The sequence below is a fragment of the Procambarus clarkii genome, chromosome 6 (assembly GCF_040958095.1).
Source record: "Procambarus clarkii isolate CNS0578487 chromosome 6, FALCON_Pclarkii_2.0, whole genome shotgun sequence".
In the NCBI taxonomy this organism is placed as follows: domain Eukaryota; kingdom Metazoa; phylum Arthropoda; class Malacostraca; order Decapoda; family Cambaridae; genus Procambarus; species Procambarus clarkii.
The window spans coordinates 7079427-7096272 of record NC_091155.1 but is presented as its reverse complement, the minus strand read 5'-3'; the positions used below and the strand labels follow the sequence as shown (position 1 = coordinate 7096272).

General features: G+C 45.4%; 1 protein-coding gene across 1 annotated transcript; it reads left to right on the top strand.

Annotated features, from left to right (window-relative positions):
• The first annotated feature begins 6505 nt into the window (after nt 1-6505).
• On the top strand, nt 6506-7258 carry LOC123754173 (uncharacterized protein in mobD 3'region-like). The gene has a single exon (XM_045736381.2). It carries the CDS (start codon nt 6506-6508, stop codon nt 7256-7258), a length of 753 nt encoding a protein of 250 aa, XP_045592337.2.
• Nucleotides 7259-16846: the final 9588 nt, after the last annotated feature.

The window sequence follows — 16846 nt, the reverse complement described above, 5'->3', positions numbered from 1 at the left end:
GCCTCTCAGCTCCTCTCCGCCTCTCAGTACTCTCCGCCTCTCAGCTCCTCTCCGCCTCTCAGTACTCTCTGCCTCTCAGCTCCTCTCCGCCTCTCAGCTCCTCTCCGCCTCTCAGCTCCTCTCCGCCTCTCAGTACTCTCCGCCTCTCAGCTCCTCTCCGCCTCTCAGCTCCTCTCCGCCTCTCAGCTCCTCTCCGCCTCTTAGTTCCTCTCCGCCTCTCAGCTCCTCTCCGCCTCTCAGTTCCTCTCCGCCTCTCAGCTCCTCTCCGCCTCTCAGCTCCTCTCCGCCTCTCAGTACTCTCCGCCTCTCTGTACTCTCCGCCTCTCAGCTCCTCTCCGCCTCTCAGTACTCTCCGCCTCTCAGCTCCTCTCCGCCTCTCAGTTCCTCTCCGCCTCTCAGTACTCTCCGCCTCTCAGTGCTCTCCGCCTCTCAGCTCCTCTCCGCCTCTCAGCTCCTCTCCGCCTCTCAGTTCCTCTCCGCCTCTCAGTACTCTCCGCCTCTCAGTACTCTCCGCCTCTCAGCTCCTCTCCGCCTCTCAGTTCTCTCTGCCTCTCAGTTCCTCTCTGCCTCTCACTACTCTCCGCCTCTCAGTTCCTCTCCGCCTCTCAGTACTCTCCGCCTCTCAGCTCCTCTCCGCCTCTCAGCTCCTCTCTGCCTCTCAGTACTCTCCGCCTCTCAGTACTCTCCGCCTCTCAGCTCCTCTCCGCCTCTCAGTACTCTCCGCCTCTCAGTACTCTCCGCCTCTCAGCTCCTCTCCGCCTCTCAGTACTCTCCGCCTCTCAGTACTCTCCGCCTCTCAGCTCCTCTCCGCCTCTCAGTACTCTCCGCCTCTCAGTACTCTCCGCCTCTCAGTACTCTCCTCCTCTCAGCACTCTCTGCCTCTCAGTTGCTCTCTGCCTCTCAGTACTCTCCGCCTCTCAGTACTCTCCGCCTCTCAGTACTCTCCGCCTCTCAGTACTCTCCGCCTCTCAGTACTCTCCGCCTCTCAGTACTCTCTGCCTCTCAGTTCCTCTCTGCCTCTCAGTACTCTCCGCCTCTCAGTACTCTCCACCTCTTAGTACTCTCCGCCTCTCAGTACTCTCTGCCTCTCAGTTCCTCTCTGCCTCTCAGTACTCTCCGCCTCTCAGTACTCTCTGCCTCTCAGTACTCTCCGCCTCTCAGTACTCTCTGCCTCTCAGTTCCTCTCTGCCTCTCAGTACTCTCTGCCTCTCAGTACTCTCCGCCTCTCAGTACTCTCTGCCTCTCAGTTCCTCTCTGCCTCTCAGTTCCTCTCTGTCTCTCAGTACTCTCTGCCTCTCAGTTCCTCTCTGCCTCTCAGCCTCGCGGACACTTTGCCTCTCAGCCTCGCCCCTCTGCCTCCCAATCCCTGTGTGTCTTTCGGCCCATTTGGGCATCTCACCCCAGCTCTGCCTTTCACCCTATCCGTTGCTCCCAAACTCCTATTACCTCAGATCTCACCACCACTCATCACAGTTAATATTGCAGCTGTCTCTAATTCACAACTTACACCAATAAAATCAAATGGGCAGAATTGCTCTAACAATTCTAGAAAGAGTGTGTTAAAGACGAACCTTAAGTTTTGGTATGCAAATGTTGATGGAGTTATAAACAAAGCAGAGAAAATAAAAGAACCTGATTTAATTGTAATAGCGGAAACAAAATTAAATTATATGATCTCTGATGCTATATTTCCAGGGAAATACTGTGAAGATGTGAATCCCATCTGTTGAGCTCACCCGACCCCATTTCCTGTTCCCTGGTGGAAGGCTGTGATCTTACTGATACCTGTGTTGTTATCTTAATAGACAATTTGTACTCCTCAGAAGTGATATGGATGGTACCTTGGTCGACAAAAGCTAGTTCACCCATGACAGTCCTGAACTCAAGACCTGTTCCAGTGGGAACAAGTTGGCCGAGTCGGTGGAGACTATCAGATGTCTGTGATAACCAGTGAAATGGCTCCAGACCAGAGGCATTGACAAAACTTTCTATATTCTGTTTGGCAATAAATCCTCTAGTCATATAAATCTCAAAATAAACAATACCCAAATTTGTAACAAATTAGATGGCAAATTCCTTGGCATTCTCATTGACCACAAGCTGAATTTCCAGGGACACATTCTAAATATATCAAAAAAAGTTTCAAAAACTGTGGGCATTCTTTCTAAGATCAGATATTATGTACCACGCCCTGCCCTGGTGACTCTCTATTACTCCCTTATCTATCCTTATCTCAACTATGGTATTTGTGCTTGGGGTTCTACTACCCAAAATCACTTACGTCCTCTAATTACCCAACACAAAGCTGCTATTAGAACAATATCCAACTCTGGCCCCAGACATCACTCGGTACCCCTACTCAAATCTCTGAATATGTTAGATATTAAGTCACTGCACATTCTCTCATGTGTATTATACATATATAAAACGCTAAACTATAATGCCAATCCTGATCTTAAAAGCTTCATAGAAGGTTGTAACAGAACCCATGAGCACCACACCAGAAATAAATACAGTTTTGATATTCCTAGAGTACGTCTTAATCAAACTAGAAATGCTCTGCAAATCAAGGGGCCCAGAATGTGGAATGACCTTCCCAACCATGTTAAAGACTGTACCTCTCTCAACCAGTTTAAGATAAAAACTAAACACTACCTAATAAATTCCCTGTAATCTACCTCACTCCTCTATTGTCAACCCATGTCTGTTATTTTCTTTTTTTTTTTTTTTTTTTAATCAACACTGTTTGTCAACCTATTGTATTTGTGCTGCTTTTTCAGTCATGTTCCCCCTTTTTTTATCTTTATTTGTATTTGTTCTCAACACTTTTTATTCTTTATGCTCAATTAGTATTAAGTTCTAGATATTTATGTTTTTCTTGCCCGAAACGCATTGCGTAATAGTGGCTTTAGGCATTGTATGTACTAGCTCTATCTATATATCAATCCATTAATGTAACATCACTTGTATGTATATACCTTACCTGAATAAACATCTGAATCTGAATCTGAAAATATTGGTGATTTTACTGACATATCCCGGGATTGCCAAGTTGAGTTACTAGATGGAATTAACGTCCGTCTGTCCTCTAAGTTAAGGCTTGGTATAGATGAAGCCTTTAGGAGAAGCCAGCCAGTGTGTTATTAAAGACCAGCCAGCATGTTGCTGGAGAGTCGAAGTGGTGTTTTGACACTGGTCAAACACTGAACCACAAACGTTGGCACTGTGGAGGACTGGCTTATGATTTTCTGAGAAAGGTGGACTCGCCGGCAAGAGTACTTGAGAAGAAAGTCTCAGGGAAAGTACATTGAGTGTTGTATGATAGGAGTGAACTCGCCGGTATAGAAGATCGCAAAAGTTCTTTTGTACTGTCCTGTGTGAAAGTGACACCTGCGGTGTTATGTGTTGTATACATGTAGTAAGTGTATATAGTTAAGAAGTTTACGTGGTAATGGTTTTGTTTAGTGTTGTGTACCCCCATTCCGGTTACATTGACCATTACTGCAGTCCTTAATAACTTGCCTATGACTTAGGGTTGGATCTGGACAGAAGAGGCATTAAGGCCCGATAGAAAGTTTGAATGGAAAGAATCCGGTTACTGGCTAAGTGAGGCCGTAACAAATACCAAGTAATAAGGGAAGGAAGAAAACAAAGACTAGGAAGGGAAGCTGCACTCCTAATCAAATAAAAGAAGAAATTTAAATAACTATAAAATCAAAACACAAATAGATACTCAGGCTCTGTCACTGGGATCCAGACAGCAGATGGGAAAAGGACAGTGGTCATGACAATTTACAACCACCCAGCAAGCAACTGAATATCCAGACAGGAATGTGATGACAACAACAGCGCACGCACAGATGAATTGTAGAGAACTGCAACAACAGCACACAGAATGACAACTATACTACTAGTCATGGGGAAACCTAAATCACAAAGAGACCGATTGAGAATCGAGAAATCCCCATGGTGGTGAAGAAACATGGAGAGCAAGGAAAATGGATGTTGTGGAAAGAAACTTCTTAACACAGCATGTAAAGGATGACACAAGAGGGGTACCAAGTCGACAGGACCTGATCTTCCTCCAGAATGAGGAGGATATCGGAAATTTGGAGCATGAAATACCACTAGGAGCCAGTGATACTGGTATTTGACTTCATGATCGAACATAAAAACAATGACCACAAGACATGGGATCAGGGAAAGATTGAAAGAGAAATAGGTTTATTGAGGTATAAATTACACATAAAGAGATGATGTAGCTCAAGCTATTCTCATCCCGTTCAGAACAACGTGTTCATATATATAAACACACATCACAAACAATAAGCATATTATCGAACACTCTGAGTGATAAATATTTACATTTCTTCATTTACACAGATGTTACTACTGCTCGGCTTAGACTCGGTTACAAGTATCTCTGGGAATTCTCATTATTTGCTGATGTAGACCTGACCAAATGCAAACTGTGTCAACAAAATCATTCGCACACCCTCCGTTCCTATGTGATGGAGTGCGAAAAGATACGTGAATTTAGAGACAATTCTATAACCAATGTTCCAGCGATGTGTCAATATTTCATTCAAAATGATCTGCTACCAGAAATGTTAGCCAAATATTCCCAGTTTGCAAACTGTAGGTAGTAACTAAGTGATTGTAACCTATCCACCGCTGCCCACTGGATGGGGGGCGGTGTGCAGGACAAACATATCAATTGTGACACTAGCTCTCCACATATGTCAGTTGCTTAATTTAGAAACTGTACTTGTGGTCGGTCTCGAACCCATTGCTGATGTGACAATATGTATTGAATTTTGTAACTAGCTCATCAAGATTGTAACTTGCTTAGCTAAATGAATTGTGGGGTTCAGTCCCTGAGCCCATTATGTGCCTCTGTAACCCTTTCCTCTACCGCCCATAAGATGGGTATGGGGTGCATAATAAATGAACTAAACTAACTTCTTTTACACATGTAGTATGTTACCAGACGTACACACAAATAATTTTATGACTAGGTACACAGACAATTATCTCAGTGTTTCTATATACATTAATCAACGGGCAATCTAGAACATAATGGGTGAGGGTGTGAAACCTTAACATACCCCATAGTTTACACTTCGTGTCATTACCATTAACACCTATTTCATATTCCCAGTAATATTTGTACCCAAGCCTGAGCCGCATATGTACAACCCTGATCGAGTCGCATATGTACAGAGACACTCCAAGCATTTCTCCTTTTACCATAATGAAATGGGTGTTGTGGTTCACAAACATGTAATGTTGCAAGGTTTGACTTCCTTCATACACTATACCTCTTCTCGCCACTTCTGACTGTGCCTTAATATGTCTTATTTTGCTTCTTATTTGTCTCACTGTTAAAACGCATTCAATGTCAACTTGTAGTTTTTATTAGACTATAGAAAAGGGGATTACATGAATGTAAGAGAGTACCTTTGAAAGTGTGCAATGGAAGGAAGAATTTAGTGGGAAGACAGTCATGGAAATGATGGAGCCAAGTCAAACGGAGATGTAAAGAGGCTGAGATTTATACCAAACAATAAGATAAAAAAGTATGAGAGAATATAATAACCCGTGGGTCAGTAGGCAATAGCAAGAAGCAAAACTAAGAGCAACTATCTTCTTGAGGCTATCGTGAGATGATTTCGGGGCTTTTAGTGTCCCCGCGGCCCGGTCCTCGACCAGGCCTCCACCCCCAGGATGCAGCCCGTGACAGCTGACTAACACCCAGGTATCTATTTTACTGCTAGGTAACAGGGGCATAGGGTGAAAGAAACTCTGCCCATTGTTTCTCGCCGGCGCCTGGGATCGAACCCAGGACCACAGGATCACAAGTCCAGCGTGCTGTTCGCTCGGCCGACCGGCTCCTCCACCGGAGCAGGAGGAAGTGTAATGAATACAGAGCTCAAATAACAGAAGAATCATAATAGATGCAACTGGGGAAGGTACGCATAATACATAAATATAAGAAGTGTGTAGAAAGTAAATTATGAAAGTGATATTGCTTCTAAAGTAAAGAAACAACCAAAACGCCTACATAATGTTCATATTCTCCTACATAAGAAGGAAGATGACAGTGAACGACTAAGTAACTAGGTTACGAAAAGGGAGAGGTTAATATATAGGAAATGATAAGGAAATTTGTGAGAAACTCAATGCCAGCTTCCTTGTAGTGTTCACAACTGAGCCTGAACAACTTCCAGTGCTAGAAAAGGAGGTAACCCAAGATGAGAGACTGTTAAATATTGAAGCAACAACGGATGAAGTAAGGAAACAACTAAAATCACAAGACGAAACTAAACCTATTATACGAGATAATGAATCGCTATGAATGCTAAACGAAGCGGTGCAGGTCCTCAGTGTACCCCTAGTATTGAGACCTTTAATGAGTTACAAATGGTGAATAACCCAGATGCGGTCCCGCATGGAAGCTTTCTAATATGACATACGTTGTTGATGCGAATAATTGACTTTGTGGATGAATCTTCCTGATGATGATCTGACTATGGATGACCTTCCTGATGATCATTTGACAATGAATAACCTTCCTGATGATGATCTGACAATGGATAACCTTCCTGATGATCATCTGACAATGGATGACCTTCCTGATGATCATCTGACAATGGATAACCTTCCTGATGATCATCTGACAATGGATAACCTTCCTGATGATCATCTGACAATGGATAACCTTCCTGATGATCATCTGACAATGGATGACCTTCCTGATGATGATCTGACTATGGATGACCTTCCTGATGATCATCTGACAATGGATAACCTTCCTGATGATCATCTGATAATGGATAACCTTCCTGATGATGATCTGACAATGGATAACCTTCCTGATGATCATCTGACAATGGATAACCTTCCTGATGATGATCTGACAATGGATAACCTTCCTGATGATCATCTGACAATGGATGACCTTCCTGATGATCATCTGACAATGGATAACCTTCCTGATGATCATCTGACAATGGATGACCTTCCTGATGATGATCTGACTATGGATGACCTTCCTGATGATCATCTGACAATGGATAACCTTCCTGATGATGATCTGACTAAGGATAACCTTCCTGATGATCATCTGACAATGGATAACCTTCCTGATGATGATCTGACAATGGATAACCTTCCTGATGATGATCTGACAATGGATAACCTTCCTGATGATGATCTGACTAAGGATAACCTTCCTACATCTATCGTTGCATGCTGAGCACCTGTGAGGGAATGTATATACATTATGTTGCTGTGATATAATAGTTACAAGGATTGAGTGTCAGCTCGACATTTATTCTGTTCATCTCCTTACTAGGAAAAATAAAATTTATATCAAGAAATTTATTTCAAATCAATACAACTGACGGTGTAAAGTAAATAACGATTCATTTTCACATCGTTTCTATTTGATGAGAAAAATTAATCTAAATATATTAATAAAAACTAAGATTTATAGATATATTAAGGAATTTAGATTATGCGAACTGCCGATGAGAAGTGTTTCTTAATGTTATCCAAAGTATCGATAAAGTTAGGTTGGGAATTTATGCAAAATAGATGATTGATCAGGTATTTAGTATAGCGTGCGTAAGCTGGAGCTACAGATGAGGGGTGAGAAGGAGTCAGGTGTGCAGGTGAATCAGAAGAACTGGTTGGAGATAGACTGGATAGGCGGGGAGGAAATAGATTGAAAAGGCCGGGTTTGATGGTGGGTGGAGTGAGTGACAATGCTAAGAGTCCGCTTGACTCCAGCAGGAGGTACAGTTGGTGAGCGTGCGGGGGAAGCAGCAGACACTCTGCTCTCGCTACACACACTGCTTACCTCACAGTGATCACGGAGAAGTGAGGTCTAGCTCTCTATTCTTCTAGCTCTCTATTCTCCGCCTACTAGCCTTCTACCTGCTGCGATATCATTTAACTATTCTAATATTCGAATTATTTCTGGAGTCTGGTCTTACAGTTGTGGATGGTGGTGACTTCCACAACTTTGAGTGCGTTCCATTCGAGAAGTCAAGGATGACAGTGAAACTATACCCGTAGAGGGTATTAGTATTTCACAACATTTTTACGACTCATTTGTGTTTGCAGCTTTCACTTGTGCCCTCACGTTCTACTTTCTCAAAATTTAAAGAGGCTCTCTTTGTTCACATTGTCAATTCCTTTCAGTATGTTGCGATCAATTAAGTTCAGGTTCAAGTAAGTTTATGGGAATAATATAATCCAAAAGGATAGAGAAGGTTAGGCTATTACTACCATACTCTGTTTAATTCAGGTCCCTCAAGGGGCTCACAAATCCATACAGTACACAATTAATAATCATATTGTATATTACACATTCATTTACACTAATTAAAAGTCCTCGCATAATACATGCAAATTATATTACAATAATTTTAGTATTATATTCTTTGGGTAAAGTGTTTAAACCTCCTAAGAATTGTCCCTATCATATTATTATCACACATCCAATAAATTTGCTGTGGTACACTACTAATTTCCAAATTTTGTAGTGATCAAGTAATTTATTATCAAATATAGTTATCTAGCGTGTGCATACCTGAGTTTACCTGAAAGCCACTAACACTAGTGGCCTCGACAAGGACAGGAAGCCGGCGGCTTGTCGAAGTCCCCTCATTTGCATTGATGATCTTTTCTAGCTGTACTTTAAAAGTTAACAGAATTTTGGAATTTGCGGCTTCGTCGGGTAGGCGGTTCCATTGATTAATAACCCTATGCGTGAAAAAGCATCTATTGTTCTCAGTCCTACATTGTGGCTTGTTGACCTTGAAATCGTTGCTCCTTGTGTGTGTTATATTTGACCTTTTGAAGAAATTTTACAAATCAACATTCTCCAAATTGTTCAGTATTTTTACAGTTTCAATAAGATCCGCCATGTCATGCCTGGTTTGCAGTGTTATTAGCCCTGTGGCACCTCAATCGTTCCTTGCACGTGAGTTGACTTTGCTCTGGACTGATTTTTATTGCCCGGTGTTGCACTTTCTCCAGAACAACTATGTCCTTCTCAAGATGAGGTCTCCATGCTTGGATACAGTATTCCAAATGGGATCGCACCAGAGATTTATACAGTTGAATCGCTACCTTCTTTTCACTAAAGTCAGAGGTACGCTTGTTTATTCCAAGTGTTTGGTTAGCTTTTTTGACTGCCTGGGCAACTGCCTGCTGTGCAACTTTCACTGAGTGGTGGATTTTGACTCCGAGGATCTTTCCTTCATCAATCTCTTGTAATGTAATGTTAATAGTTTGGTAGTTTGGCGTGGGCTATTATGCCCCACATGCAGGGTCTTGAATTTGTCAATATTAAAAAGTATTTGGCAGTCTTCTGACCATTTTTGGAGTTCATGTAGATCTCTTTGTAAGGCTTCAATATCATTATAATTTCTCACTTTACCATATATCGTTGTGTCATTGCATATTTGATGATGTGATTTGTAATATTCTCATCTGTCACTGATAAATATGACAAAAAGGTTTTGCCCCAAAATGGACCCCTGTGGTACCCCACTTACCCCATTTCTCCAATCAGATTCATTCCCATTTATCACGACCATTTGTTTTCTTTGTTTTAACCATTGTTTTACTTATTTTTATTTTTTTATGTATACAAGAGTTCTTACATTTTTGTACAACTACTGGCACGTATAGCGTTTCGGGCAGGTCCTTAATCCTAACATTCCCCGGATTACGACCTGCCAAATCGCTTAACAATCAGGTACTTATTTTACTGTTGGGTAAACAGAGGCTACAGTTAAGGATTGGCGCCCAGTAAATTCTCCTCGGCCAAGATACGAACCCAGGCCAAAGTGCTCGCGAAACGCCAGACGAGGGAGGGAGGGAATTATCAAGGGAAAGCGCCAAGCTATTACGACTATATAGCACTGGGAAGGGATCAGGATATGGATTTGGGATGGGACGGCGGGAAAGAAAGGTGCCCAACTACTTCAATGGTCGGGGATTGAACGCCGACCTGCTTGAAGCTAGACCACTGCTCTACCGTCCAGCTCAAGTGGGACGCTAGGCGAGCGTCTTACCACTACGCCATGGGGACTAGATTAAGTTATTAATTCTAGTATTCTTCCATTTATTCCATGGGCCTGTAATTTCCTTACCAGTCATTCATGTGTTACTTATCAAAGGCTTTAGCAAAATCCATTTATACTACATCAACAGCAAGTCCTTTGTCTGAGTAGCTGGTTACCGTTTCCAAAAATGTAAACAGATTTGTAAGGCAGGATAATGTTTATCAAAATCATGTTGTGTCGATTTTACAAGATTGTTCACTGAAAGATGGTGAATGATTCCCTCACTTAAGATTCTCTCCATGAGCTTGCAGGAGTGTGATGTCAAGCTGATTGAGCAGTAGTTCTCCGCTGAGCTCTTTCTGCCTTTTTTTTTTTAAATAGGGGTGACACTTGCATATTTCTAATCTAGAGGGACTATCCCATGGTCCAGAGACTTTGTGAAAAGTAATTTCAGTGGAAGGCAAAGTTCTTCTGTCAGTTCCTTCTATGACTTTGGATTGTATTCCATTCACACCTGCGGGTTTATGAATATATTAGTTTGTCAATGTTCTTCCCGGTTATGTCGCATGTTATATTGTGCCATCTTTTACCATCCTCGAGGAAAACTCTGGAGCTGGAGCCCCGAGGGGCAGTTCGTTGTGTCCTTCAACCTCGTTCTGACAGTTCCCGCAACAGCACTGGAACCAATCGTATTGGCGTTTGCCTTTCCATTGGAGACTTTCGGCGCCGTGGAGAGGGGTGACCTGGTGCATGGGTGACAGCTTCTCCCCCGTATGAACCTACCCTGGCTTTGCACCCCGGAGAGGTCTCTCCAGACCAACAACCATAGCGCAACTCCATAGTCTCTTGAGACTGATGGTTGTATACTTCTATGGTTATATTCCTAAATTCATTCTGTTCACCTCCTTGAAACATTTGTGTGGGTGATGGGATGTCATATAACTTTTCTAGTGTGAACACTGATGTAAAATATTAATTTAGAGTGTTTGCTGCCCCCAATCACCTCCCTGTAGGAAATGTTTTGCAGTTCCTTTCTCATTCCTTGATAGTTACCTCAATGGTAATCTAGAAATTCATCATCAAGGCCCTTTATATGGGTTCCTATATTTGTAGTCCATCTAAAAATATTGAGACAGAAGGGGTTAGCTTTTCCCCTTCCTAAATTTTGAATCATACCGTCTTCTGATGTTAGCACAAGGTCTAGAATGCTGCTACCCCGTGTGGGCTCAACCACGTGCTGTATGAGAAAGGAGTCCTGTACCAGGTCTGGAAATTGTTCTTCCTCTGCTTGTGACGTTAGACTTACACAATATATGGTCTCATGGTTAAAATCCCCAATTATTAGAGTTTGGGTTTTGGATGCAACATTGATCACATTATGCAAACAGGAACATCCTCAGCGGCTGCTGTGTCAGCCGTGTAGCATACTCCCACAGTCATTTTGCCACCATCTTAAGTTAGTATGTTGCACCATACAGACTCTGAGGATCCCACAGTGTTAGGTTCCTTATTATTTGTTGTATCTAGGTCCTCTTACACGTACAGCATTACCCGCCTGCTCTTGTTGATCTGTCCTTTATGAAAGGTGGGATGGTATCCCGGGAGATGGAATTCCCCCTTCAATTATGTCCTCTTGTCTCCATGTTTCACTGATGCCAGTGATGAAGGGATTTTCATTGGCATCAGTGAAAATAACGGTTTCAAGCTCAACAAGCCAGAGTGTAGGACTAAGAACAGTAGATGCTTTTGCGCCCATAGGGTTATAAACCCATGGAACCGCCTACCCACCGAAGACGTAAATGCCAAAACACTGCTAAATTGTTGATCAAACCACACACAAGAAAGTAAAGGGAAGACGACGTTTCGGTCCGTCCTGGACCATTCTCAAGTCGATTGTGACCTTTGACCTCTGGAGAGGTCACAATCGACTTGAGAATGGTCCAGGACGGACCGAAACGTAGTCGTCCCTTTACTTTCTAGTGTGTGGTTGGTCAAAATATTTCAGTCACGTTATTGTGACTCCTCGACTGCTAAATTATAAAATCCAGCTTGAAAAAATCCTCAGGGCAAATTGGGAGACCTTTGACAGGTTTCCGGCTTCATCCCCTCCGTGGTGCCTCCTTGCCGTGGTGAGGGGCTCACGTACACCTCCCTGGGACCGGTTTGGGTTGCCTGTGCCCCCTCTTTGGGTGGTGTACATGCTGAAGGGTACCATGTAGGGGCCTTGTGAGCCATCGGACCACCCGCTGGAGGGGTCGCCTGTCAGAGGCCGCCCTGAGTGGATAGTTGGGTGTCCAGGCTGGGGCGATAGGGGGGACTGGGGTCTTAGCACCAGTGTGGGAGAATGGACGAAGTAGTAGGACTCTCCTGTTGAAAAGGGGGAACACCGCTGGGGACGACGCACCCTTCTTGCACTGGCCCGCACTCAGCCTCCCTGGCTGCCCTGGTAGGTGGTATCCCTTGGTTCCAGGTCCCATTCTTTAGATATTGGTTTGCTGCATGGATAACGACTTGACTTCTCTTACCCAGGCTCATGGGGTGGGCGACCAGGCACCTTAGTCGGACCGTCCTGGAAGACCGGGATCTGTAGCCCCCACTACAGGACCCGGTTTAGGCCCAGACCAGACTCTTCCTACCTGCTCCCCTCCCTCCTCTGAGGTTGGATCGAGCCCCAAGCCTGCTGTGGTGACCGTCTCGTCCCCTTGCACGGCTCCATCTCTTCTTGTGACTACTGCACCTTTTGACCCATCTCTTTCTATAGGTTCTCATCGCCGTCCCCACCATGGCCGCTCTCGTATGCTCCCTTCCCATACTAATTCATTCCATGCTTTGTTTGAACCTGCTCCGTGGACTAAGTACTTTGACTTCCATCCTTTGGATTCCACTTCTCCTGATGATTTTTCCCTTCAAATGCATCTTGTTGATTCCATAGTTGCCTCTGTCACCTTCAACCCCACCCGTCTTGGTACCCGTGTCGTTGCTGCTCCCTCTCAGGATGCGGCCTCCCGCTTGGCTGCCTTATCCTGCCTTGGCGAGACCCCTGTTCGGGTCTCGAAGAACGCTCAGTTGAATGCCAGTGTTGGCACTATTCTCCTCCCGCACCATGTTGTGACCGGTATTAGGGATCTCAAGGACTGCCACGAGGATATCAAGCATATCCTCGAGGCCCAGGGTCATTCTGTCCTCCAGTTGGATACATTTACTCGTCCCCCTCGTGGTCATCGCCGTCTGCCCCTTCGGGTTGTGAAGATTACCTTTGATGGTAGGACCCTTCCGCCCTCTGTCATTTTTGCTGGTGCCAGATGCTCCGTTCAGGAATATATTCTATCTCCTCGGCTCTGCAGTAAGTGCTGGAGCTTTGGGCATGGTGCCCTCAAATGTTCTAGTTCTGTCTCTCTCTGTCCCTTGTGTGGAGGCGAAGGTCACTCTAAGTTGGAGTGCATTTCTCCCCAGGCCCACTGCCTCAATTGGGGTGAGGCCCACCCTACCTTCTCCCGTACGTGTATTCATTACAAACTTGAGGCGGCTGTCCTCAACTTGAAGCACAGGGACCGTTTGTCTTTTCCTGAGGCTCGGCGCCAAGTTCATCGTCTTCCCTCTTTTGCTGGCTTCTTCTATGCTCGCGTGGTGCGCTCTTCCTCTCCTCGTCATTCCCACCTTCCTCAGTCTCACAACCGTTTTCAAGCCTTAGACCCCGACACGCCCACCATCACCTCCCCCGTTTCCCTCCATTCTGTCCCGGAGGGTCCCCCTTCCTGGTTCTCTGTCTAGGGCTCCCCTTCTTTCTACCCAGTCTGTCACGTCTCCTATGTCTTCTTTCTCCTCTCCCTCTGGTCCTCCTTCCCGTCATTTTCCTCCATCTCTTGGCTCTCCGCGCCGCCTGACTGTGCGGGCCGACGTCCATCGCTCTCCTGGTGGTCGTGTTGTTCGCTCTCGCTCTTCTTCTCCTATCGAAATGCTGGAGTCTGTTGCCCAGTACATTGCTGCTGGGACGCCTATCTCTTTGTGTCAGAAGCGGAAACCTGGCTCCTTTCCTTCCTCCTCCCTAGTCGGTAAGAAGGCTTCACTTTCTTCTTCACCCCCTATCTCTGATTCTATCGTTCCTTCCCCTCCCGCTTCGGTGGTGGGGCCCCCTGTTCCTACTGTGGGGGTTTCTTACGCCCCCAGTTCCATCTCGGTTACTGCCCTTGCTGAGGTGTGCTCCCCTCTTTCTGCCCCTCCTCTTCCTCCTCCAGACCCTGCTCGTTCACCTCTGGTCCGTCCTCCCGCTTCTTTTCCTCCTTCTTTACTCAGTATTACCATGCCCCCTAACCCTGACTTTGCAGACCCTGATCCTGACCCTGTGCTTTTTTAACGTGCTGTTTTCCTTCTTCATCTTTGTTTTTTTCTTTGCTCTCTGTTGCTCTCCTCTCTCTCTTTGCCGATGTCTATTCTTCAATGGAACATTCGTGGATATTACGCCAATTTCCTTGACCTCCAACTTCTCATTTCACAGTTTTCGCCCCTTTGTGTCTGTCTCCAGGAGTCGATGCTTGGTGCTCGTCCTGGTCGCTTCTGTGGCTATTCTTTTCTCTCCCACCCCCTAGCTGTTGCTGGGGCCCATAATTCTTCTGCTCTCTTGATTCGCTCCGATGTTCCCTTTGTCCCCTTACTTTTTTCATCGCCTCTCCACTGTTCGGCTGCTCGTGTCTTTGTGCGTAGATGGTACATGGTTTGTTCCATTTATCTCCCCCCCCCACTGTCCCACTTTCTCTTCCCGATCTTAAACACCTCCTAAACTCCTTGCCGGAGCCTGTGCTCCTGCTGGGTGATTTCAATTGTCGTCATGCCCTTTGGGGTGATGTGCTGACAAACACCCAGGGTCGCCTCCTTGTACCTTTCATCCTCTCTTCTTCCCTGTCCCTTCTTAATTCTGGTGAGCCCACTCATTTGGACTCTCGGACTCGCTCTCTTTCTTGTCTCGATCTTTCTCTGTGGTTGTCTTCCCTTTCCTTCGATTTCGGGTGGCAGGTCCTTGATGACCTCCATGACAGTGACCATTTTCCTATCCTTGTTACTTTTTTCTCTTTTCACGCTCCTCTCTCCTTCCCTAGGTGGCGGTTTGCCGAGGCTGACTGGCGCCTCTTTACTCTCCAAGCTACTATTTCCGATCTCTCCGTTCTGCCTCTCCCTCGTGCCCTCCTTGTTTTTCATGAGACTGTCTTTGACGCTGCCCTCCACTCTATTCCTTGCTCTTCCTCTCGGGGAACGCGGAAGTGCGTTCCCTGGTGGAATGTGGACTGTGCTCGGGCTGTCCACTGTAAGCGTGCAGCCTGAAAGAGACACCGCCGCCGGCAGACGGTTAAGTCTTTTCTTTTGTTTCGGAATGCGAGTGCTGTGGCCCGTAGGACCATCCATGCGGCTAAACGTGCTTGCTGGAAGTCTTATGTCTCCTCCGTTACGTCCTAAACTCCACTCCCACTGGTCTGGAAGTGTATCCGCAAGATTGCGGGTAAGTTCGTTCCCGATGTCTCACCGGTCCTTCGCCTCAATGGTGCTCTTGTGGCGGACCCGTTGCAGGTCGTGACCAAACTGGGTTCCCATTTTTCATCTGTTAGTTCTGGTTCTCATCTTCCCCAATCCTTCCTTCTTCGTAAGCCTATTCTTGAATCTCATCCTTTAAATTTCTGTACTTATCTTCGCCTTCCCTATAATGATCCCTTCTCGCTCTCTGAGCTTCAGTCTGCATTAGCCCTTTGCGGTTCTACCTCAACGGGCTCTGATGGCATTCATTATGAAATGCTTCGCATCTCCCTCCATGCACGTCTCAATATTCTGTATAATCGGGTCTGGGAGTCGTCGTCAGTCCCTGAAGACTGGCTCGATGCTGTTGTCCTCCCTGTTCGGAAACCAGGGTCTCTCGGGTCATCCCCCAAGGACTTCTGCCCTATTGCCCTGAACCACATCAAACGTTCGTTTGATATGGTTCTTACAACACTATCACCACCTCTCCCCTTCTCAATTTGGTTTTCGCAAGTGCCGCGGCACAACGGATGTCCTGGTGAACTTGGAGGTCTATGTTCGTACTGCTTTTGCTGCGAAGACCTCCGTTGTTGCCGTCCTTTTTGACCTGGAAAAGGCTTACGACACTACCTGGCGGTATCATATTCTGTCTCAACTTCATTCTTTTGACCTTCGTGGAAATCTCCCTCTCTTCCTCCAGAGCTTCCTTGTGCCATGACTTTTACTCGGAAGCATGTAGTTCTTCGTCCCTCTTTGTCGCTTTATGGTCATCCCCTTGTGTACAGGGATTCCGCAAAGCTTTTGGGGTTAGTCTTTGACACTCGTTTGTCTTGGTCAGCCCATATCTCTTACCTCCGAGTTGAATGCTCTAAGGCTCTTAACCTACTTAAGGTTTTGTCCCATACTTTTTGGGGAGCAGATAGGCACACGCTCCTCTATTTGCACTCCTCTCTCGTCCTGTCTAAACTCGATTATGGTTGCCCTGCATACTCTTCTGCTATTCCTTCTACTCTTCGCCGTCTTGATGCTTTGCACCATACTGGGTTACGTCTCAGCTCTGGTACCTTACCTTCCGGCATCATGTCTTCGTCGATGCAAGTAATGAGTTAGTGGCCCTCAGATAAATTCAGGTAAGTAACGTTTGGGGTTAAGGAAGACTACTGTTGGGCGACTCGGAGGACTGCTGAGTTGCGTTTTCCTTGTCATTTTATGTATATATATCTAATGTACTGTTTGTAAATCTTAAATAAAATAGAGAAAAA